General features: G+C 39.2%; 1 protein-coding gene across 2 annotated transcripts in view; it reads right to left on the reverse strand.

The window, feature by feature from the left end:
* Positions 1-26332, reverse strand: part of PCDH7 (protocadherin 7) — a 405870-nt gene extending 379538 nt beyond the window's left edge. For both annotated transcript variants that reach the window (XM_068543124.1, XM_068543123.1), the window contains exon 1: positions 22052-26332. In XM_068543124.1, coding sequence (XP_068399225.1) covers positions 22052-25240 — 3189 coding nt within the window. In that variant the 5' untranslated portion in view covers positions 25241-26332. The remainder of the gene's footprint in view (positions 1-22051) is intronic.
* Between the last annotated feature and the right edge of the window lie 470 nt (positions 26333-26802).

The following is a 26802-nucleotide window of genomic DNA, read 5'->3' on the forward strand; positions in this document are numbered from 1 at the left end:
ATCACGTAGGACCTGAATTAAGTCTCCTGGCTGGGGGTTCCCTGGTGGTGCAGTGGTTAAGAATCTGCCTGCCAATGCAGGGGACACGGGTTCGAGCCCTGGTCTGGGAAGATCCCACATGACGTGGAGCAACCAAGCCCGTGCACCACAACTACTGAGCCTGCACTCCAGAGCCCTCTAGCCACAACTACTGAGCCCGTGTGCCACAACTACTGAAGCCCGTGCGCCTAGAGTCTGTGCTCCGCAACAAGAGAAGCCACCGCAGTGAGAAGCCCATGCACAGAAAGGAAGAGTAGCCCCTGTTGCCGCAACTAGAGAAAGACTGCGCGCAGCAAGAAGACTCAAAGCAGCCAAAAATAAATAAATAAAATAAATCAATTTAAAAAAATAGAAATAATTAAAAAAAATAAAGTCTCTTGGTTGTATAGTACCACAATGCCTCCATTTTCTTAGACGTAGTTCAACATTAACTGTATAAAGTGTATTAAAACATTTTATCGTTACACAAATGGTTTTAGCCAACACCTTTTAAAAAATGATGATATAAATTGCCATGATGGAGAATAATTCAAAAATGCATTAAAATACTTTAAGTATTAAGACATCATATATCTTGTTCAAATGATTAATTATACTGCTCTATTCTGATTCATGAAAGAATTCACCATGATACCAATGGTATAAAAGACCCAGTGATAAAAAGAACCTTTATTACTAAATCCTCAAAAGCCCACTGAAACAAACATGTATTTACGGTTTACTAGACTCTACCCAATTAAAAAACTGAAAAAGAAAAAAAAAGGAATGAAGGAAGGAAAAGAAAAACAAATTCTCTTCCATTAGCCAGACTTAGTTGAAATAACCATTGCTAGCTGGAATGTTTTTACGTCAATTTCCAATTCCGAAAAATAGTTGCTAGTAATATTAACATAGTAACCCACTAAGTCACCAGTGTAAATATACTCTCAATAGAATATCCCAACCTATGTATTAGCTTAAACCATTGCCCTGAGGGAATTATACAGAGATTCTGCAAGATTTTGTAGACAGTGAATGGAGTGGATTTCAGGAATAGTTACTGAAAATAAGGCCTCAGGAGACTGAAAAAGTTGGCAGCACAAAAACAAGGAAACCGAGATGCCAAAATATGAAGGGAGAGATTGCAACCAAGGCTAGTTAAACAGTGACACCTGCTCCAGAACATCTACCTCTCTGCTCTCTCTTCATGCTGTAGGTCTTACAACTGAAGCTAATTTCCAGAAAATCAATTGGGTTGTTCTTCCAACAAGTAACCCTTTTTAAGGGTCTTTTACCATGAGGCTTGACAAGGACGTTTAAAACATGCAACCTTTCTACATGCTGCTTCTTTTTAACACTTTTCAGAAACGATAGACATATAATTTTTAACTTTTAAAAAATTATCATCTAGGTTAGAGTTAACAGCCTCTGTTATCTCCTGGGGGTGAGAGGTTTCCAGACCAAAATTTAGCCTAGAATTTAAAATATAATATTATCTCTTTTGAGGAAAAATTATATATACATATATATGTATATACACATGTATATATAAAATGAACTAAGTAATTAGACCCTGAGTATCATTGGCAGTAAATAAGGAATACCTTACTCCTTACTGCCACCTGGACACAAACTAAAGATCTATTGTGAAGTGATCCTTTTAAGAGACCAAGGGACCAAGAATGATAGAAGAAAGGTCAACCAGGATTGCTTTGTCTCCAAATGTTTTCCTCTGTATTCTGGATAATGCCTTATATAAATCCCTTCATTAGAAAGCTTCACATCAGGGCCTTTTGTTATTCCAGAATCCTCCGTGAGTAGAAATATAACTTGGAGAGGCAATATCTTAAAAGCTGTCATCAACCAGTCACTTAAGCAGGATTATCTAGAAGCCAGTTGATAACAAGTACCAGTGTCAATAGAACACCTGAAAGGTGCTCGGCTAAAACAAGACAGCACCTAGAAGAAACGAAAAGCACCTAAAATAATTAGAAATCGCAAGAAAAAATCATTATGATTTTTCTTAGGATCTCCGGGGCTATAACACTTTTGATAATCAATGCATAAAATAAATACAAGGTGTGAAAATACAAGATTACATGACTGTTTTTAGGAAAATGTAACTTATGGCTCAGACGAATTGTTCTATTTTTCAAAGAAGTTGCCTCAAGCGGGTGTAAACATTCCAGTAATGTTGCCAAGATTAAAAGCACCTATATGACTCCTCTCTTGGAAATCGCTTTGCAGCATGTGTCTCTTTTCTTTCAATTTCTTCAATGATAACAATAGTTCCCAACTGAAGGTGGTTTGACATCAGAAAATTACTTAAAATCATTCAGAACCAAGTGTGAAGAATTCAGAGTAAACAGTTACAGTGAGCAAGTTCAGTTCTTGGTTAAAATGACAGAATAACAACAAAGCGATGAGGCTAACTTGAATTGCTCATGAGCTGGCTCTAATTTCAACAATCAAAGAAAAAAATCCTTTTGAAATGCATAAAAAGCAAAAACCTGTTGAAATGTAAAGGAGGATGGGGTTCCAGCTCAGCTCCCATGAGCACAGTTAATGCCTGTGGCCAAGGTTGCCAGATTGGTGCAGGGTTGATGCAGGAGAAAGAAATTACAGCCATGTTAGAACTTCCTTGTGAAGTCATTATCTAATATCAACCTTCCTAGGAATCAGTAAGTCCTTCCCAAAGTACGTATAGCTCCCATTATAGTCGTTATCATACTACATTAAAAAGATACTTTTACAAGACTGTCTCCTCCACGAAACTGTGACCTCCTGCTTTATAAGCCTGGTACAATGAGACGTCAATCATTGGGGTTAGATACATGAATGAACAGCATTCATTTGGACATGTAACTTCCGGTAATCTTATTTAAGGTCCCTCCTTATTTAGAGTCATATAGGTTGGTGGGGACACATCTTAGGCAAACTTCGAGTTCTATCTTTGCTTTTACTATTTTTTAGTTATGTGATTGAAGAATATTGGAAACTTGCTGATAAAAGAGAAAAATCTCAAATTTGTTAGTCCTTTATAGCTTTCTCAATGCAGCTGGGATCCTGAAAACTTCAAAAACATTCAGCGTTTAAAACATTCTTATCACTTGGCTGCTTGGTACTTAACTGACATCTGACTTCCTCTGAGACAGTGAGAAAACTCAGCCCGCTTGGTGGGAAAAATGTAGCTAAAGCAAGTGTAAAAGCTTACAAGATGCCACAGGGGAAAGACAAGAAAGTGCAGCACCTCAGACTATCACAAACTGACTCCGCTGCAGAGGATGCTGCAGGATGAAGGGAAATACAGACTGCCTACAATCCGATGTCTTTCGGGAAAATTGCCAAGTGCAGAATGTCCACTTTGCTAAAGTCATTATTCGAGCAATCTTCCTCCACAACTTGAAATCTCCTGGGAGGGTTAATAATCATTTTTGTGAAAGCAGCTTTCAAAAATGCCAACATGCCCCCCAAATTTCAATGCTCCCTAAACTGATTTATCTACGTACGATTGTGTTAAAACTTGAAGAAGTTTGAGCTCGTGGGAGTGTTGTGTGTGCTTGTGTGTGTACGTGCATGCGCGTGAGAAAGAAAGAGAGTAGAAGTGAGAATGAGGAGTAGAAGGAACGCAGGATGTTATGTTTTATTCTCTAGCACTTTGCTCAGGGCTGGATATTTTTTTCAGAGTTTTTCAACGATAAGTTTAGGGGGAAATGCAGGCAATCATGAAAGTACAAAAAGATACAACTTCCTACCTATATTCCCTTAGCACTTTTATTTTTTACTGTCTTTTGCCTTTGCTGTAAAAGTTTCTCCCCAACCTTTTTTTTTTTTTTCCAATTATTCAATAAAAAGGCCCAGCAAGAAACCAGCTTAAATGATAAAAAAGAAATAAGCCAAATATTTTTTTGGACCCCTGAGCAAAACCCTTCATTTTTTTCCTTTTGTAAATGGAGACTTTCCTCTCTAGTTCTGAAGCATATTTTTTCTCCTTTCTTCAATAACACATTTCTGCTTTTGCTCAGAGTGATAAAATAATGTCTTCAATTCTCCTCCACAGGTGAGTGCTAGGAATAAAATGACAATACTATTATTTTTGGTAACAAGATAGTTTTTAAACTAATTCTTCTAGGAAAATACTAAGCTTCAGCTTTGGCACCATTACTTCATTTCTGAATCTCCCTCCATCCTCCTTGAAGATAGTTTGTTTACTAACAGAGAAATTACATTCATCAATATCCATTGTTTCACTGTTTGATTTTTACAGTTTATTACATTTCCCATGGAGTTTTGAATAAGTTGGAAAAATGAGATAGACAAAAACCGAGGGATCTGTTCAACATCAGAGATCAAGACCAAAATAACCCTTATAAAAGCTGCATCTGTCTCTCTGCCAGGATTGTACCCACTAATGCAGAGGTGTATTATATGGTAAGTCATGCTTTTAGATGCGAGGATCTGTCTGCATTTCAACGTCTTTTTATATGAACTAGATTGTGATGAATAATTTCTTTCTTTCTGATACTATTTTATATCAAAACAAAATTCACAGCTCAAGTGGCAGCCCTCTTCTAGTCCTTACTAATGCTAGAGATGAAAAGAGCAGCACACAGGTAAACTCTGAACACAAGATAAATTGCATAAGTGTGAATGACACAGTAATGAAGGACCAAAAGTGTGGCTGGATTTCCTCTGTTTAGGCTTCACACAAATCACTCTCATTTTCTTCACATGGCACCTCTGTAGCCTGAAACATAGAACTGAGAATTTCTGATGTAGAGAAATGTATACAGACATGTATAGATTACAGAAGTACTGTGTACAAATTGATTTTTTATTCACAAGCCATGTCTGTCCTTCCTTCACAGTGTGCATATGCTATCCCATTCACTGTAATGTGACATAGTGGGGACATCAAGCAGTTTAAGTTCCTCAAGGTTCACATCATCTGATGATCGGCAAACAATATAGATATTTGAAAGCATAAGCATACAGTAAAACTAAATTCTTCGCTGAACCACTTCTCAGGATAAACAGAGCAGTTACATGGTTGTAAATGCTTATTTGCCATTAGGAGTTTCTGCCTTGTGCTCTGGCAACAACTGTTCTTGCTTTACAAAAGAACAATCAAAAAGTTCAAAATTAATAGCAGTGAATTCTCAAGAACACATAAGCAAGTAATGTACTTTTATAACTTGCTTACTGTGGAAGGTAGGTATTCATACTATTTGCTGCTGGGGACTGAAAACAATTCCCACTTGCCTAAGTGGATTAAAAAAAAAAAAAACTCACAAGGTATATCCAGGAAACATTTTTCTAGAGTGATAATAATACAGACAGACTGAATTATGGATTTCATCAGGTCCTTACAATGTGGTTGTGCCCTATACATGGCATTCTTTGTCTTTTCTTCTCTTTTCCTCTTTCTGAAAGTGTACCAGTAACTACATTGAAGTGTACAGATTCATAACTAATTATCCCTTTTCAGACACTAAATTTGAATGAGCTTTCCAACTCAAACCAAATTGTTCCATCCCCTACTTTGCTCACACTCTAATGCTCCAGTAATTTTAGAATGTATGTTTGATGCTCACACTTAGTAGGCCAATAACTAACACTGATTAATTGCCAGAGTCCTTTGGCTTTAAATTGGTTGTTTCCAAGTGGGAGTTAAACTTTTAACCAAATGGTAAAGAGGTGATATATTGGGCTCTGTAAGAATTCAAGTGAGGTCTGGAGAGGATTATTAGTTGGGTTCCATACCAGTTTATCATACTTTCTTCCTATTAGTAGGAAATAACTGTGAAGCTGGCAATATTTTTAATACTTATTGTTAAGAAAATTCCACAAATTGTTGACTGTGGAAATAGCCTCAAAAACTTGATTCACTAATTCTGAAGCTTAAAAATTTTAAATCATATAAATCATATACTAAGATCAATCCAGATCAAAAGTGTATAGAGGTATTGTATAACTGAATCCAGAGTTATATTACAAAGATTCATATTTTGAGCCATCTACCTGTTGAGTAAATATCCTATAATAAAAAGTATCATCAACACGTTAGGAAAACACTATCATAGCAAAAATGAGTACATCATTACTGTCATAAAGAATCAACTTCAGCTAGGCTTCACTGGTACTCATCTGAATTTTAAGTGATTAAAAATGTGTCTCATAAAGAAACATATATAATGTTTAAATAAAGAAATAGAATGATAATATGTTTTGAGAGAAAAAAACTGTGAAATGATGTAGGTCATATTTTAATTGAATGTTTAATAATGAGCACCTAATTTAAAGATAACCAGAGTATGTTATAGGAAATCTTACAAGGAATTCACTTTCATCTTGTTTTCTTTTGAATGTTCTGAATGATTAGGGGAAAAAAAACAAAAATAAGAGAAAACATGTCTTTTCTTTTTAGTAAAAGGTAAACAAAATGTATGATTTTAAAATCTTCTAAGTAAAATTTTATTCTCTATATAAAGGCATTTCCTATCCTAAATCAATTGACAATTCACAAAAATTAATGAATTTGTTTTCTCCTAGTTGTATTAATAACATACACCACAGACGATGAACACTTAACAAAATGAAGAATATTAAAATAACAAAAAAAGGGAAAAATATATTTATGAGGTGTTCCCCAAAGAACAGAATGGGTAGAAGGAAGGAGGGAAGTGCTTACTAGTCTAATAACTATCTTCCCATCTTTTGATTTGCACTTTGATTAAGGTTTAAGATGGCACTATTAAAAAAAAATTGGACTGAGTGAACTAATTTTAAGAACAGAGTAAAAGGTATTAAAATAGTAAGGTTGAAATTTCACTGAAGCCTTTAAGAGAAGTCGAGTGAATTCAGTTTCATCCTCACAGAACTAGTTGGCTGTAAAATAAATGTGCTCCCTCTACTTTGCATATGCACAGTGGTGGAGAGTATGGCCTCTGGAGCCAGACTGTCTTCACTTGAACCTCAGCTCTGACGCTTTGTAAACTGTGGGGCAATGAGCAAGTTACTCAACTCCACTGTGCACACACTCTCCTCATCTACAGAATGAAGACAATTACAGGTGTTCTTCATAGGGCTGTTGGACCTATTTAATAAGTTAATATATATAAAATATGTTGACCAGTGTGTAGAACATAGCGTGCACTATAAGTTTACCTATTATTTATGTATTATCCAACTATAATTGAATCTCCATGGGGGAAGACATGGGTGTCTGTTTTATTTTGCTGCTTCTCCAGTGCCTAAAACAATGCCTTGCATATAATCACATAATTGGCATAAGATAATCACTCATTGAGCATCTGCTCTCTGTAATGTTAACTGTATTACCTTTGTGTGTGTAGTGTGTAGTTATATGTATATATGCATATACATATCATTCATACATATGCACATACATACACACACACACTAGTTTCGTATTAAAGAAACATTAAAACATTAAAGAAAAAGGCAAGAAGTTTTTGTAACAAGGTAAATTTTAATGCTCCTGACCTAATAGTATGCGCATTGGTTTGGAAAAAAATTGGCATTACCATCTTTTGTCCTTAATCCCCTATAGAAAAGCCATCTCTGTATCTAAAATTGGTCCTTGTGTTCAACAGTTAAATACATCAAAAAGCAGATTTAGATGCAATTTTAAAAAAAGCAAAACAAAACCTTTACATTCATGCCATACTTATTGCCATTTCCCTGAACAAAAGAACTGATTAATTTGCCATTTTTATTATAGGGGGTCAAATGTAAAATTAGCTCAGGAAGCTTAGAAAAGTACTTCTTAGGAAAGGTCTATTCAGCTGTTATACTCCGTTGCCTAGAAATTCTGACCAAAGGACAGAAAAGAAGTTTCTTTTCCGGACATTGATGAGTTAATCCTGTGTTATTACCCTAAAATATAACCACTTCCTACAGCCCACTGGATACATATATAGTTCCCAGGCTACTCATTATGTATTTTATCACATGACTCTTTAATTTTATTAAGAAAATAAAAAAGGCACAATGAAAAAAAAATCCTCGATATGTCCATGGATTTGTGTTGATGCAAAGTGTTGCATGCATACATAATAATAGTTGGTGAAGAGTCACTCAGAGCTTGGGACCAGCCTTGGTTACAGGTTTGGCAGTTTCCATATGCCAGGAGAAATCAAACCCATTGGATCTTTGTCAGACCAATTATGCTGCTGTGTGTGAAAATCCACTGAGACTGTCCTTTGAAAAGAGGGATTATTAAGCCTGCATTATTACTGTTTCAACTGACTCCCCCCACCCCTTAACTCCTACTCCTTTTCATTTGGACTTTAATGCTGAAAATATACTAGACATTTAAGACTAAATATTAACATCATCATTTTAAAAGACCACTGTTACATTTGTGGAACAATTTTTGGACTATTTTATACGAATATTGATTTTACATTAATTAATATACCTACATGCACTTATATTGGTTGGCAAAATTAAAATAACTAAGATGTTATTTAATATCACAAATCCCTGTGAAAACTGAAAATTGCAAAAAACATTCAAAGATGTGCATAAAAAGTTAGATATAATAAGCTAAACAATGAACTTCAAATTTTATGCACATGCATACATGTTATAGATTCATATTTTTTCACAAAAGCTATAGCAACTGTACCAATTTTTCATCGGTGCCAAGAACACATCTAAAGGGCTGCCTTGTGGAGCCAATCTGAAAAGGGAAAAGGTTCTTTTAAAATGGAAAGTATACCTTCCTTCCTATGAATATACAGACTGTGGTGAATGACAGCTCATGAAGAAACAATGGTCTATTCCAATGTGTTCTGCTCGGACCAAGAATAGAATCTGTTATGGAGTGACTTGTGTCTCCCCAAAATTCATATGCTGAAGCCCTGACGTCCAATGTGATTTACTTGGAATTAGGATCTTTACGGGGCTAATTATGGTTAAATTATATCAGAAGGGTAAGGCCCTAATCTGATAGAACTGGTGTCGTTAGAAGAAGGGAAAGGAACACAAGAGCTCTCTCTCTGTGAATGTGCTGGCACCTTGATCTGGGACTTCTAGCCACTAGAACTGTGAAAAAAGAAATTTCTATGGTTTAAGGCACATAGTCCATGGTATTTTGTTATGGCAGCCTTTTTTGCTGAGGATACATCGCAAATATTGTGGACTAGAACGAAATGCACATACAAGCTTAAATATTAATATATATATATGCAAATTCAAATCTATCAAGACTACTATATCAATAATAATTCTCAGATTTGGAGAGAGAACCATGTCAGAGAAGAGTTGACTGCAGGTAGCTGAAGGCCCCTGTTTTACGTAGAGAGGATGGGACCTAAGAGGTTGTGTTTGATTTTATTCCCCAGTTACATGTGTCACATGGAAAAAATAATAGAACCTGCCTCCTGGAATTGTTAGGAGGAGTCAATGTTATAACGTGGTACACGTCGTTGCAGAGTGATTGGCACAGAATTAAAACTCCATAAATGATCGCGCTTAATGTTAGAGGCCGGACATGAGAAGTGAAAGAAAAACTCCCAGGAAATATTATATGGAAGAGGAAAGGACTGTTAAAAAGCAGTGAATTTTTTAAAGTATCAAAATGGATACAAACTATTTTAAGCCTTTCCTAAACTACTTGCTCTACACCAATAAGCTATTTCTTCTCCTTTTTCCCATCGAGATGTCATAGGCTCTGAAATGACTTCAGACAAAACCCAGTGGCTATTGCTCTAAGGACAGCACACACCCTAGTTGCACCTTGATCGGGGATCAGCATAACTTTGAAGAAATCAACCAGGATAAGAGAACATCAGAGGCTTCAATCAAGTGATTGTGACAAAACAAACAAAAACCACTGAGAGACTGAAACCAAAAAACTTTTAAAAATAATGGATAGTGAAAATACCCCAAAAGTGTACAATAAACGCACTTTAAGAAGGGCTTAGAGAAATTCATGGATAAGGAGAAGTACTATCTTAAGTTTCCGTGGCGTTTTACACGTGCCAAACGTTTTATGTGACCCTCATAAACCCTGTCATGTAATCAGAGCAGGGGTTATTATGTAAAATGACACAAGATGAGTTTGAGAGGCTTCAGGACTTGAAAGGACTTACATAGGGCGCACTGGCCAGTTAGTGAGAAAGCCAGGGCAAGAAGGCAGATTTTCCTATCACCTTACTAGGCTTCAGTTTTCTATTTTGCCGGAGGCTGTCAAAAAGCAAACCAGTAAGCAGAAGTTAGGAATTTCAGGGGCTCTAAACCTCACGTTTTGTAGTCTTACCTACCCTCTGCAATCAGAATTGAAAAGGGGGAAGTGTTAAAAATTCAGGTTTCTGGGATATAGTACAGACCTATTAGAACTCAATTTCTGAGAATGGAATTAAGTTAGGATAAGAAACAGCTACATGGCAATAATATGGCAAGCATCTTGATTACAGTAATCTAATAATAATAGTAGGGAGAAGGTGAGTCTATTGCCATGCAGTGGTTGTACTTTTTTTTCCCCTTTCTTTTCTCCTTCTTTGTTGTTCTCTTTCTCCCAAAAGTACAGGGGTAGAAAATGAATGAAGACAGAGCACTTGGACCTGATACTCTAGGCTGAAAACAAAAACCAAACCAAAGCAAAACAACTAGTAGAAATGGGAGAAAGTAAATGTTTACGACTTTTTAACACCAGTCTTGCAATCATATCAAGCCTTGACACTTAGTGTCATCCTTCTGGTCAGCAAGGCCCTGGGCCAAAATCAAGGCCACATACATTTGCTTTTGTCGGGACTGAATACCCTTTTCTGCTATAATCTCACCTTACCTCCTGACTCCCAGCTGGAGTCCAAGACACTTGGTGCCTTAACAGAGATCTCAGTCTTCTAAACTACTGAAGGCTGTTCATTCTTCCTCATGGCTCTAATCAAAATCCCCATTTCTTAAGAACTACTGATCTTTGTGAGGTGCTGACCTAGTTATCTGCTTACAGCAATTTACACCCAGGTGTGCCCAAGACTGAACCAACTCCTTCAGAGGTCATTTGCAATTTACAAGAGGTGCCTCTTAGAATCTCTGGACTTCTAAGGAGTGCTTTTAATTTGCAAGACATTTCTCAGCTTCAACCTCACTGCCCATCACTCCCCAGTAAGGGCCTATTCTTTCTTCTAGACCTCTTTCCTGAGTACACCAAGTACGCGTTTCTCTTTACAGATAAGCTAGACTCTCATCTTTAAAAATGACTTCTCCTCAGGGGCAGTCAGAATGAAAATGGGGAAAAAAAGATTCATTATCAGTGAGCATAGGTTGGTACAGTGATTGAATAATACCTGCAGGACTATATAAATTGACGAATACAGGGACCCATGCATGCGTTTGGGTGTGCGTGTGTCCATTTTTCCTTGCAGATGAGGATCTCCAGAAAAATCTTGAAAACCTATGTGTCTGCACACTTCTGCACAGCCCCTCTAAATATATCAGAAGTCTGTTGTGTGACCAGTGCCTCCCTCACATGTTTGCTTTAGTTTTGTTTTATCTTTTTTAAGGGTTTGGTGTTTATAACACCACCAAGAAGAAGCGAGGAGGGGAAATCAGAGAATTAGTCATTTGGTACAGAAACAAGTCATACATCCTACAGAGAAGGCAGGGACTCTAGCCAACCTAGCAGGTAGTCTTCTATCATGGAGACACCCATCCAGCAGGGAAAGAAAATAACACTTAGGATGTTCTTAGAGTCCAATAAAAAAGGGCCATACCACAGTCTGGTGATCCCATGTGGATGGATTTTCAGTCTACCTGGGCAATAAAGCCCAGGCCCTTTGTTCATTCATTTGTTCCACAAGTATTTTGGGGGTACCTCCTATATGCTGAGAACTCTAGTTGGCACTGGGAATGCCACGACGGACAAGACAAACTTGGGGGCAGTCTCTCTGAGCTTCATGTATCTCTTGCCTTATGTATATTATTTTTGCACAGAGGATAAGGGCCTTATTTTAGCCATCATTTTAATTACAAAGCCTTGCATGGTGTATAAAAGATATCACAAATCAATCTATTCTCTATAAAATAAATGGATAAAAAAAAGTCACACACATCCAAGAAAAGCGTTTTGCAAAGTTACAGATAGAAGTTATTCCCAGAGAGCTATTTCAAACTGTGGGATTACTTCTGAAGGATCTCAGTCGTTTTTCTAGAGATAGGCTCAAAAATTAATTAAGATTAGAGTGATTTACCTAATTCTTGAGGTTTGTTTGTTTGTTTTTAACCACATATGGGGTTGTTGTTTACAAAGTAGGGTAATTAATTAGATCTCCAAATTATACCCACAACACTTTTTTTTTTTTTTTTTGGTAGTATAAAGTGTAGTTTGTGACTGGAAAATGTTTGAAAAGCTGGGCCTTTTCTAAATCTTTTGGGAAGAATTTACCTAGGTAAGTCTAAAAATATAGTGTATTCAAAAGCACAAATTTCACCACCTTCCTCAAAATGCTTTCAGTACTTTTGAATTCTGACTGGCTATTTCGTCAAAGACTTGATAAAGTTCTCAGCTAGTTCCATCAGAGTGCTGAAAAAGCTGTTCACTACTCTAGTTTGCTCACCTCAGAAATAATAATGGTGCTTTTTTTCACAGATTACTCTGAGGAACATGCATTCAATGCTTTGACACTTAAGAAGCATAATGCAAATATAATCTATCATTTTTCTGCTCTGTAATCTTCTTTATAATATATTAATTGCATGAGGACAAAGACTCTATCTTATTTTTCTTTGCATACCCAGTACCAGCTTATATTAATTGTGTTAAAAGAAAAAAACTTTATTTAAGCCAGTCTCTAACATTCTCATATTCCTCTTTAGATTTTGTAATGGAGAAGGAAGTATTGTCTTGTCGTTTTAAATAAAATGTCCAAATGCTAAAATATATAAGGTGGGTGGGTTGCTCTGAGTTTATCTCCAACTGTCCACAGACACCTCCCTAAATGGTAAATTCTAGTAACTGAAAAGGAGACCTGAGGAGGAGGATGACATTTGGGAGCAAGGGGTTGGAGCAGAGAGAAATCTGGAAGTCTGTGCAGGGATAGGAACCAGCGGCGAAATGCTCAAAGATTTAAAAACAAACAGAGGAATGATAACAGACTTCTCAAAAGCTTGTTGCTGTTGATTATTTTGATTCAGCTAAAAAGCACACTAAAATCCTTGGGAGTGTTAGTAATTTTTTTTTGTTTTGACTTATTATGTTTTTTCTAATCCTAACAGTAAAATAGCCACTGTTCCCTACCCCGAACAATCTAGAGTGATGGTTCTCAATCCTTTTCAACTGCTTCCACAATAAGACAAATTTTTTACATAGCAACCAAAAGCAGGAAGACACACATGCATACAAACACAACTGAAATAAAGATTGCACAGGACAATATTTACTCTTACTACATGAATGGCGTACTTGAAATTTTTCTGCTTTATTTCTTATCTTTCGAATTGTGGTAGAAACTCACAGATTGATTCATGTCCCAATAGTGTGTTGCAACCCAAGTTTGCAAAATTCTGCCTTAGAATGGTCCTTGTGAAGGTATTCATAAATACCCACTCCATGTGGTTACAGATTAATTTATCCCCAAATTCTGGACTTCTTTTTTTGGTCTTTTGGTCTGTAATTTGTTTTGAGTTGATGTGACTTGTTACAGGATTTAGTTTAAGTATGTATCTAAGGAAGTTTACTACTTGGGATGAGAAAACAGAATATTTCCTAGAAGCCAAAAGTGGAAAGAAGTTTTTTCACCCGTTTCTTACACTGGTCCGTGTGCTCAAAACAAAATGAGAGGTTGATGAAAATTAGGTTTTATTCAGGAATTTCACTATATTCTCAGTGATATTTCTGAAAATTTATATTTTGCAAAATTAAATAAACAGCTAATAAAATAAAAAGCCTGAAATACATGCACTGGTGATTTACATGGGTTAGCGTGCATTTCCTATCACTCTACATTTTAATGTTGTTCCAGTATTTATTTATATTTCATAAAGGGCTTTTATATTGACAATAATTCACCGAAAAATTCTCAAGAATCTTGAGTTCTTAGTATTTCAAAACTTGGGGAAAACTTTAATAAGGCAGATGATAGGATAAATATAAAATTATCAAAGTTTACATATGGAACACTTATTTTTAAGCACATAAACACATATAACATAACAAATAGAGACATAAAAATATAAACAGAGAGAGTTAGAGGGACCATACAGAGAATTCTTGACTTACCTAGCAAATCACTATTTATACAACTAAAATTCGGCTACTTGCTTTCTCAAAAATATATAACGTGCTGAAATCTCAGAAGCTGCTTGAACTTATGTTATCTGACATCAAATAGAATAGCCTTCAGATAAATGTAGCCCACAAAAATAGGTAGCCACATATCCCTTCTGAATGTGACCACAGTGACTTCAGTGAATCGAATGTAAAGGTTCTAAATTTTCTTAAGGAATTTAATAACAACAGCAACACAAATCTTAAAAATTCTACAGATATTTTGGTCAGTATTTCAAGATTAAGGAAAAACCAGTCCATTGGCAGTGCCTGTGGTAAACACAAAATAAATCTCTCACGTTTGTCTTACAGACAATATTTTTTATAAATATTGCTCCAAGTCTTTGTATACACATGTGTGGGAGCAAACATGCACAGTGGCATTTAGAAATACACCCACACAATGCAAAGGAGACACCATCCTTCACTCTGACAGACCTATCTCCCTGATCTGGAAAAGGCTTTGATTACGTAACACTTTAAAACTATTGATCAATTTAGGATTTTATTCAAAGTCATTTTTTAATGTATTATAGACGAAGACTTCATAGACTTGATTTTCCTTGGTTTACACAAAGCCAGCGTCTTAAAATCATTGTTGAAATACGCTTTTGGTTTTGTTTTAAAAAAGACTTCACTGTTAAGTTTTGCTAACCACCACTCTGAGAAAGGAATTCCTGGTGCCTTAGACATCCATTAGTAGCACATTTCTTTATTAATACTGTTTTTTTTATATGTTTATTTCAATACTATTTTTCCTTAAATGAGAAAAAACCAAAACAAAACAAAACAAAAAACCTTGAAAATCAGATGCACAACAAGTGGAACAAGCAGTGATTGGCTGACACCCCACGGCCAAGGGCAGGCTCCAGCAGGTTGTGAAGTAGCAAGGTCATCAGAGTATGGTGCATAATGGAGCATCATATTAGAGTGGAATTCAGCCAAACACAGTAATGTATGGATGCAGACGCATCTGAAAGAAGGAAAATAAAGATTTATGCAGGTCAAAAAAACAAAAAAAAACGCTATGAAGAAATTTCCCCAATGGCGTATGCCCAATTGGAATGCTGTGATGGAGGTTTTGGAGCAGAGAAATTTTTATTTGCAAATTATGTGTTCGTAAATAATAAATATGTTCAGGGGGAAAAAAGTTAACTTGTCAGATGAATCCTACTTGGAAGCTTTAATAGTTTTTTTTGTTTGTTTGTACACAGCATTAGAGTTCAATAATCTGGAATTTAGTTCATCACTAAATTCCAGAAAATAAACCTTTATTCTGCCTTTAAAACATTAATTCACCAGAAGTGATAATTAAGATTAGTTTTAGTGGTTTCAGCTCAGTTCTTGGAATGTGATTTCTCCCACAACACTAATGCTAAATAAAGCACTGTGTAATGTTCCAAAACATGGTCCCTGCTTTAGAAAAGATTCTAAGGGCTTTTAAAATAAATAAGAAAGAAAAGCAAAGCTGACTCAAGATATATATACACACACACACACACACACACACACATATATACAGATTCTACTATTTCTATAGAGTCATAGTAAACAAATGGATATATAGCCTTGCTACAGCCTAGAAATTGGTTATATACAATTTAAACATAAAGCTCTGAACAATTATTATACTAAATTTTCTACATAACCTCCACTACCATCCTCTGTTAGGAAAAGAAATGATGTTAAAATGTCTGAAAGCATTGGGGGCTATGGTGAAGCAATGGTTTTGTTATATTATAGTTAGTTTTAAAAATAGTTCACATTTTATTTTTGAAATTAATAAATTCAATCTTTTATATTTTATCAACAGGTAAATTTAGAATCTAAAATGCGATACTGGTTAACTGCCTAACAAGGAAGCAATTCAATTGAAAAATAGCAAAATGTCACATTCTTGTATAAATTTTCTAGAAAAAAAATTTAGAGGAAAAATTAGCTCAGAATTGTGTGTTAAGGACGGTAATAAAGTAAAGTGCATCTACAAAGTTGGCAAAATGCAAATGAACATAGAGCCAAAGGAATCATCACTATTGATGGAAAAGGTAAAAGACTATCCCAATTAGAATGCATAGAAAGTTTCACACATAATGTATAGAGAGCTTTATTCATTTCCATTACAAATATGTTTTTACTGAGGATATACTAAATGCTAGGTAGAAGCTTGTATCTACTGTCATTGTTCTGCTAAAATGAAAAATTCTCTCAACTTGTTGAATATATGTTCTAAACCATGTTAAGTTACTTTAATGTCCATCATCATTTGCTATCTTACAAAAGAGGGAAATAACTATGAATTTCTTTTAATCTATCAAATTTGGATTATAATTTCCCTGATAATTTTACAGATATAAACTAGAGCCTAAAGCAGAATTTTATACTATTGTAAAAAATATCCGTTTTAATAGCCAAATATAGTTATACACACATAACTAAACCTCAAGAGATTTCTGTCACTATTGAAATATATACAGAGAAAGAGAGAAATTCAATTTTTTTCCTACAGGTAGCATGATAAAAAAAAAAAAAAGAACATTGGACTCTCTGCACTCCATGACTTGGACCCTAGTCCACACTGTATCCCTGATAATCTTAACGATATCAATCAAATTAACTTTCATACTAGGCCTCAGTTTCTTCTACAAAATAAGGGGGTTGGTTTGGTTGATATCTTTTAATTCTAAAATGCGATAACTCTAGTAACTTTAGATACAAACATAAAGCAATTGATTATGACATATATTATGTCAGTTTTATATGTGTTTAAGTTCAAATGTTTCCTACGTATCAATGTATGAATATCACAGGAAATAAAAGCCTAATGGCAACATAGTTGGTTTATATGAAAACATCTGTGATGTATGTGTGAGAGAGAGAGAGAGATTATGATATATATTTACCACACGTGCATGCTTTCCGGCATAAAAGATATGTACTTACTCAAAGATAAAAGATAACAAGAAAGAATGATTTTGCTATAGTTGTCCAGCTGCATGATTTACTTAGAATCCTGACTTAAACTGACTTTGTGGTCTTATGTCAAAGTCAGTAATTGACTTAGAAGTTTGGGATAAGATTCAAATGGTCATACCTGGACTTCAATAAAAATTTGTATATTCATTAGAGAACAAATCAGTGGATGACCCTTTCCTTGTTTCACAGACATCCAGAAAGCCAAGTATTGTTGCTTTAGTAGATACCTCCTGACTAAAGACACAGCCTAACTTTCATCAGTTATTAGTCTCTTGCCTATGATTTCAGGTCATATGTAACAAAAATCCCAACATATGCAGATTCATTGTGCCTCTTGAAAGTGTCCTTGGTCATAGACAGGAGAATCATATTGTAGAAGTTATTTTTATAGAATTAAAGCTGGAAGCTGTGGTTGGCATTTCCACTATAATACATATGGTGTAATATACATTCACAAATAAATTGATATTCAGTTTTATTCAGTGCTTAGAACTCTAATAGATGATGGCTAGTCATTATTTGTTTCCAAAATGGAAGTAATTAAAAAAAATAATTTCTGCCATAATTTTACTAAGTATACAATGAATAGACTGAATACAGTTTGATCAATTAAAGGGAACTTTATTCAGATGACATTCAGAAGTTCCTTAGGCAAGAGAAACTGTCACTGGAGTTAACATGAATTTTTCTTGAGTATTTCAGTATCAGCTACAAATGGCTTTTTAAATTAATGTTTATTCAAGCTGTATCCTCTATATGCTTGCAGAAATAAAGTGCCTTACTTTCCATTTACTAAATAAAATGAAATTCTTACTTGCCAGTTCATTATATAAATAATATCATGGCAAGGATAAGCTCAAAAGAACTTGAGGGCTTCCCTGGTGGCGCAGTGGTTGAGAATCTGCCTGCTAATGCAGGGGACACGGGTTCGAGCCCTGGTCTGGGAAGATCCCACATGCCGCGGAGCAACTAGGCCCGTGAGCCACAACTACTGAGCCTGCGTGTCTGGAGCCTGTGCTCCGCGACGGGAGAGGCTGCAATAGTGAGAGGCCCGCGCACCGCGATGAAGAGTGGTCCCCGCTGGCCGCAACTGGAGAGGAAGCCCTCGCACAGAAACGAAGACCCAACACAGCCAAAAAATAAATAAATAAATAAATAATAATTAAAAAAAAAAAAAGAACTTGAAAATAATATGCAAAGTGGGAACTATACTTTTATATTGCCTATTAATCTGTTGGAATTATACTATTTTTAAGAATATTGAAAAATACTTAACACATAGGAAAATAAATAGAAAAATAGAATGATTCTGCCTTCATTTCACAAGTCAAAAGCACAGCTAAACTTCCAGTTCACAAAACTTTAACAGCCACCAAGACCAGGTTTACCAAGTAAAGGAAGAATGAAATGGAATGGTGTACACTTAATGCTGTCAATGATCCCCATTCTTCTCAACTAGACAGATTATTTAGTTGAGAACAAGGGCTTTTGTTTGAATTGCAAAGGTATGAACTATGAAAACCTGAGCTACATAATCAGTTTTCCTAATGTGTGAATTTCAGAAATAATTCTGGCATCTCTGCAACACATTATCTCCTAGATTCTGTCCAAGAATAACTATAGAAGATTGATTTGAATGTCTCTAGAGCCTATGAAAACAAAACAAAAAGAAGGGGAGGGGGGCATTATTTACAAACTTTTATTTCTACAAAGCTGTTTAACTCATTATAATGTAACCATGAAGAGGACTTAGGAGCAACACTTCATACCAATTCTCATGAAGATAAGAACACTGTAATAGACATCATTTCCATTATATCACAAGTAAAGAACTATGATAAGAAATTCAGGAACAATATAAATTAAAAAAAGCTTTATGTCAGATAAAATCTCATATTTTTAATTAATCCCTACTGTAAGAAATTAAAAGACAGCAACCCTCAAGATTTTCTTTAGATAAATTTGGCATTAAAAGGGAGAAATTATAAGAAAATGCTGTATTCTTTTTTTTTGTTTTATTTTTCAGTTTTAATCAAGGAAAATACATTTTGGCAATGTTTAAAAACTAAACGTAATATCTTTTAAAAATAAATATAGAGGGGTTCCCTGGTGGCGCAGTGGTTGGGAATCCGCCTGCCAATGCAGGGGACACGGGTTCGAACCCTGGTCTGGGGAGATCCCACATGCCGCGGACCGGGTGGGCCCGTGAACCACAACTACTGAGCCTGCGCGTCTGGAGCCTGTGCTCCGCAACGGGAGAGGCTGCAATAGTGAGAGGCCCGCGCACCGCGATGAAGAGTGGTCCCCGCTGGCCGCAACTGGAGAGAAAGCCCTTGCGCAGAAACGAGGACCCAACACAGCCAAAAATTAATTCATTAATTAATTAATTAAAAAAATAAAATAAAATAAATAAATATAGAAAATCATCTATCTACATTACAAACAAAAATGAGAACAAAAAAGATCCTGTTTATTATGTGAGATGTCTAAACAGAATGTAACTTTGTAAATGGATCCCTTGTCTCCTGACAGCAATATTGAGGAGATGAAGCATATCAATTACTATTACTAATTACATTAAGGGGAGTGTATTTCATTTGCCTTTCTTTCATTTTAGGTCAGCTATTTATTGTGGTTAAAACTTTACTCATCTTTTGAATGCCTAACAACACATAAGTTTTCCAAAGTCACTTTTAGCAAAGCGCATGGTTTATTTCAATGGCTTTGTAGTTTTTCTCTTCTGGTATATGGACGTCTTTGCCGAGTTAAGAGACTAACACCATACATTAGTTTATTTATAAGCATATCACTTTGCCTTTTAAACAGGATGCCACAACAGTCTTGATATTAGCTGTTTTAAATATTCAAGAATATAGAGCTAACCCCATTTGATGAGCTAAATAAAGCGTAATGACAGCATAGAACATAGGAAGTGGCTGCATAAAGTATCAGTAAATCTGCCACTTGATACGTCTACTCAGAAGTTTAAGATTACATAATTTAGAATGCCACAGGACAAAAAGTCCTATTAAGATGACAGTGGAGAAGTAAGTTTTCTGCAGAAAAATCTCTTCACATGCTTTTGCATAACACATTACCATTTTCTAAATAAATTTCTACAGATCTTTATTTGTGTGTGTTATTATAACTAACGTTATAAAAGTGCCGTTATTTTTAACTGGAATCGTCCTTGTTTACAAAACAGATAAAAGCACCAAAAACAAAACAAAAATCTTCTACTAGTTCCAGGTAAAGCAATAACACAACAACAGATATACTCTCCACTTGCTATATTTCAGTTTAAAAGAAATAACTCAGGCTCACGTGCATGAAAAGACATCTTTTTGAAAGTCATTTAATTCAGTGTAGTTCAAACCTGTGTTTTCTTGGATTGCTTTGATTACTGGATATAAAAGCATGTTGCCTTTCTCCTTATCCAAATACCTACAGTAAACTACTATATATCAAAGACATTTCTTTAGAAAGTTGATTATTTTAAATTATGACAATAAGAAATAAATATTTATCTCTTTTCTATAATATCTTTACTTAGCCCATCAATAACATCTTCAATGAGGCTATAAAATAACTCTTTTCTTTGCCTTAATTATTCTAAGATCTCACATTCCACATGCAAAACATATTTAATAGAAAAACTATTATTGGATATTAATTGACAGACATAAATGTGTTTCTTGAGACGTTCTGGTGGTAAGAAATATGTGACGTTTTATTAGCAGAGTTGCTACAGCTTTAGACACAGAATTTTCCAAAAGGTTTTATTTGTTGTGTGTCAAACTTTGATGGGCGTGAAAAGTAAACTTTGTGAGTTATACACACACACACATATATATTACATGAGCAAAACTTTCAAAAATAAATTTTATATTTTTTGAAGTTCACCTCAGAATACACTTTTTTTTTTTTACTCTTGCAACATTTCACTGAATACTAACTGTGTCAAATATTCCATAAAACCTTTATAGTCTCAGTATATCACAATGCATATCAAAATATTCTTGCACACACTGCATCAAACATGAACATTTTTGTTGCTTGGCTTAAATAATAAATGGTTCATGTAATTTACTTTTGCTTATGAACTTTTATTGCCAAATACAAATAATATAAAGGCCGACTGCATATCCTCATAGAAGCCTAATTGTATACTTAAATAATAAAAATGTAGTTTTGCATGGTATCTGAATATCATTAAATATTGTAAGTCAGCATTTTGTCAAAGTAGTCAGTTTTTCAATATCTCAGACTTAGTACTTCATTTGCATAAATCAGCATCTGCTTATCTGTAAAATTCTGATAGTGTATAACGTAGCTAAAACTTTTTTAGTGTCCAATTTGCATAGACAGCAGAAGTAACTTTAGAAATTTTGTCTTTGGATACAATTATCCACTTAGTAGCACAAAAGAAAATAATTTGATGGTTAAAACTAGCCATCCAAACAATACTTACATATTTATCTGGAAACAGAGAATGTAGAATGAATTAGGATTGTCAAGTACTAAGAGAAGTGTAAAACACTGCCTACAGTGTTTTCTTTAGTAACTTAGTAAACTCTGGTATAACATGCAAAATACAGTGGTGTACCCTTTGTACATGACCTCTACTAAATAAATGGTGTATGAACTACAACAACACTAAATTCCTGCTATTAAAATGTTAACTAGTAGCTTTAAGAGAGAAGACAAAACTTTGCAGAAGATGCTCTGTCTCAGATATTTAAATATATTTGGGATGCATCTTACCTGTTTGCTGTACTTGTTATTGGTTTGACAGCTGTACTCAGAGCAGTGATCTGATCCAATTGAAATGTTGTCTCCTGCTCCCACAAATGTGTTAGCTGGTGGTAGATCTTGTACGGCCTGGTGTTTTTTTCCTGCAGTTGGTGATTGGGGGTGAAGCTGGACAGTAGGCAATGGGGAACTAGATTTGTAATGCCTGGCCAGGTCAGGACTGCCAGGCCCACCGTTAACTGATCGGTATCGGCCCATGCTTGGGCTGTCTGACAGCTTCTCATTGACACTATCATACCTCTGTCCATTTGGTTTAGAAGCTTCTACAGTGACAATGCTGCTGTAGAGAGGTTGCTTAGATTTTTTGTTTCTCTTGTCCTTTTTAGGCTTTTTAGATTTGTCATGCTGTTGGGGTGTAAAAAAGTCTTCGTGATCTTTTTTGCCGGCTTCATAGCCATTTTTATTTTTGGACCGGCAATATCTTGCCATCACTACAATTAAGATGATTAGAATCACCGTCATAATTCCAGCAACCACCCCAATGACAATACTGAGTCTCTGTTTGCTTATTTCATAGCTTGGGTCACCGGCTATATCCTGGGTGAGTGGGGTGTGCAAACTTCTGGCTATCTGGGAGTCAATCACAGTTGCATTAGAAACACTTTCATTGACAAACACATGCACCAGAGTCGTGGTAGACTGGGAAGGCTGCCCACTATCATTCACTTGCACCACCAATCTGTGCAAGCCATAATGCTTTTGGGTGAGTTTTCCCACTAAGGAAACCACACCACTGGTGGAATCAATCTCAAACAGCTTGAAGGGATTCCCTCCCACAATGCTGTAGTTAAGGTCTGCATTGATGCCATCATCGCTGTCTCTTGCCAACACCGTAGCTACTACTGTCCTGACATTACTTGAAGGTGGCAGTAAAGTGTAGGAAACATTTCTGGGAAGGGTAACTGTGGGGGCATTGTCATTCTCATCCATCACAAAGAGAGAGACTGTGGCTGTTGCGGATCTGGGAGGATCTCCCCCATCCACAGCCTTGACTCTGAATGTGTATGTGGTCTGATGTTCCCGGTCAAAAGACATTGTGGAGTAAATGGTCCCCGTGTCATTTTCAATGGAAAAAATGTTACTGTTCTCCTCTATGTACAGACTCATCTCCGCATTGCGCCCCTTGTCAGCATCCATCACTGTGACCATTCCCACGGGACTGTTGGGCTGCAAATTTTCTTTCACATAAAAGGTAAAGACGTCCTGCATAAACTTAGGGTCATTGTCATTCTTGTCAGCCACCTGCACAATCACTGTGGTGCTGCCCTGTAGCACCGGGATGCCTTTGTCTTTGGCGTTAACTTTAAACTCATACCTGTCAGTCTGCTCGCGGTCCAGCACCGTATTGACGAGGATGTCCCCAGAATCGGGGTCGATGGCAAAGATCCCCATCACGGAAGAGTCCAGCGAGTAGGCGATTTCAGCGTTTTTCCCGCTGTCTGCGTCTGTCGCCAGCACCGTGGCTACCCTCTCGCCGGGGATGTTGTTCTCGGGAAAGTATACCTCCACCACCGACTGGCCGAAGACGGGCGGGTTGTCGTTGGTGTCTCCCACCTTGACAATCAGGGAGTTGTTGCTGGAGAGGCTGGGACTGCCCGAGTCCACCGCCACTATGACCACGTTGAACTCCCGGGTGGTCTCATAGTCCAAAGGGGCCGAGGTGTGCAGGAAGTACTTCTTCTTGTTCTGGTCGCCCTCTGTGTCACTGGCCGGCTTGAGCTGGAAGGGCACATCGCCCACCACGGTGCAGGTGACCACTCCGTTCTCGCCTTGGTCCCGGTCAGACACCTGTACCAGGGCGATGGGGGTGTCGACCAGAACGTCCTCGGCCACGTTGGCCACCCCGTCCTTTAGTGGGATACGCCCGATCTTGCGGATTTCAATGGACGGCACATTGTCGTTCTCGTCCTTGATATTAAGGACCACCGTGGCCTTGTCGGTCTTGGGGGGCTGCCCGCGATCGCGGGCCATGACGGTGAAGCGCAGCTGGTTCACTTCCTCGCGGTCGATACGGTGCAGGACACTGAGCCAGCCGGACGTCTCGTCGAGGCGCAGCAGGCGCCGCACGGACTCGGTAGCCGCCCCGAACACGTACTCGATCTGCCCGTTGACCCCCACGTCCAGGTCGGCGGCACGCAGCTGCAGGATGGGAGTCCCCGGGGCGCTGTTCTCCGCCAGGTCAGCCTCGTACACGCTCTTCTCGAAGCGGGGACTGTTGTCGTTCACGTCTGTGATGAGTACCCGCAGGATGGCCTGGGAGGAGCGAGGCGGGTCGCCACCGTCGCGCACACGCAGGGTCAACTCGTAGGAGTCTCGCTGTTCGCGGTCCAGCGCCCCCTTCACGATCAGCTGCGGCTGCTTTTCGCCATCCGGGGTGTCGGCCACCTGCAGTTCGAACACGCTGCTGCGGCCGCCGGTGCTGGTCCCGCCGCCGCCCTCTGGCGCGTCCAGCCGCCTCTTGGAACCACCCGGGCCGCCGCCGCTCGCGCCGTTCCCGCCGCCCCCGGGGTAGGGGGCGCTGTCTGCAGGCCCAGCGCGCCGGCCCTCGCCGCCGCCGCCGCCGCCGCCGCCGCCGCCGCCCCCGGGCTCCTGGAGCAGCTCGTAGCGTTCGATGCCGTTGCGGCCGAAATCACGGTCGGTGGCAGTGGGCAGCAGGTAGAGAGTGCCCACTGGCCGGTTCTCCTCCACCGTGAGCGTGAGCACAGGCGACGGGAAGGTGGGCGTGTTGTCGTTGATGTCGAGCACGATGACCCGACCCTCGAACAGGTCCACCCAGCTCTGCGAGGGCCCGATCACCGACACCTCGAAGTCCAGGAAGCACTCGTTTTCGTCGAAGATCATCTGACACTGGGGTAGCTTCTCGCGGTCGATGCGCCGCTCGCTGGTACTCAGCTCGCCGGTGAGGTTGTCGATCTTCAGGTACTCGGAGCCCGACTCGAGGCTGAAAGTCACCTCACCGGAGCCGGTCACGATGCCCAAGTCCGAGGCGACGTTGCCGATGCGGACGTCTGCTGGGCCCTCCTCGGCCAGTCGGTACCGGAGGAGTTGCTTGGCGGCCGCCAGGCTTAGCGAGAGCGGCAAGAGGAGACAGCAGCCCAGGCACCAGGCGCGCGCCCATCCCATGGTCCGCATCCTCAGCATCTTCTCCTGCTGCTGCTGCTACTGCTCCTTCTAATCACGGCCCCCTAGGCGCCCCCCTCCTCCGGGGCCGGTCGCCTGCCCTCCTCCCAGTCCTCTCCCCTCTCTGTGAAGGGAAGAAGCGAGAGGGAGAAAAGGGAGGGGGCAAGAGCAACGTCCAGAGTCGGCCAGGGGGGGACCAGCGATAGATCCTTCTTTTTTTTCCTCCTGCTTCCTCCTAAAGTTATTGTTTCATAATTCATGCAATGGGTGCTAATCGCCCGCTCGCCGGCCGCCGTTCAGTCGCAGTACTCACAGTTCACGGGACACTGAGCGCCGCGGACTCGGAGCCCCCCCGCCCCCGCCCCCGCAGAGTCATCACCGCAACGGGCAGAGGATCCCGGGCTCCTGTCCCCGCTCTGTCGTATGGGGCCGGAACCGGTCCGTCAGGCCGGCGGTGGAGCCGGGAAGCAGCGGGGAGCGAGCCTGCAGCCTCCCCTGCCTGCCAACCCCGCTTGTCTTTGCTGCTACTCGAGTTGAGTCCAATTCACGTTCCAGCCACTCACTCCAGACCCAGCTTCTGCTCCGGCTACCCAGGCAAACGTGAGTCGCTTCCTGCACGAGGTGCTAGGGCTAGCAACAAGCCAGTCTCAACTCCGACTCCGCTCAGGCAGCGGGGGAGCCAGTCAACAGATCGAGAATGAAAAATCCCGGCAGGTCGCTTCGGGCACCGCGCAGTGGAGACGACTCGAGTCAGAAAGCGGTCCGCTTCAGGGTTCCCCCCGCGCGCGGAAGAGCAGCCCGAGCCATCTTCAGGGACGCCCAGATAGTCAGTCCCTTCTCACCCCAGAGAGCTCGGGTTTCTCTTTTTTTCTTAGCAACTCTGCGCAAGGTCATTAGTCACGAAGCCGCCGCCTGAAACCGCAGCAGCCTTTCGCCCGCGGGGGTGAAGGCTGAGCCGTGCGCACCGCGCGGTGCCCAAGTTTGGGTTCGCAGCCGCAGTCTGTGCCTTTCCTCACCTGCATTCGGCCCGCATGTCAGAGCACTGGGATCTGCAGCGCTGTGCGCGATTCAGGGAGGAGATTGCAGCCTCCCTCTCTCCCCGCTCTCTCTCGATCCCTCCCCTCCCTCCGTCTCTCCTCCTCCTCTCTCCTCCCTCCTCTCCCTTCCCCTTTCCCCTTCTCCCACTCCTCTCTCCTGCACGCTCCCTTCTCCTTTCTCCCAGTCCCAATGCAGGCAACTCAAGCTGAACTTGATCCCTACGCAGTTCAAAGGTGAGCAAACCAGGCTCGCTGCGCAGGCGAGGTTGGCCTGGCGAAAGACCCCAGCCGGGCTCTCCCAACGGCAATTAACAAAGATGCCCAATTCTGTCCGGATTTCCGAAGAAAAGCAAAAGGCATGGGGGGTGGGGGAGGTGGAGTCAGAGGCAGCTGCCAAGTAGCTTTAAAAAAAAAAAAAAAGAAAGAAAAAATCCAGTTTGCCAAGGGGACAAAAAGTGCCAGTCGGTTGTTGCCTCGGAAGTGCCCTGGCACGGCGGGTGAATTCCGCAGTTGTCTCGTCCCCTTTGGTCTGGAGAGTGGTGCGGG

This window comes from Eschrichtius robustus, chromosome 4 (genome assembly GCF_028021215.1).
Source record: "Eschrichtius robustus isolate mEscRob2 chromosome 4, mEscRob2.pri, whole genome shotgun sequence".
In the NCBI taxonomy this organism is placed as follows: Eukaryota; Metazoa; Chordata; class Mammalia; order Artiodactyla; family Eschrichtiidae; genus Eschrichtius; species Eschrichtius robustus.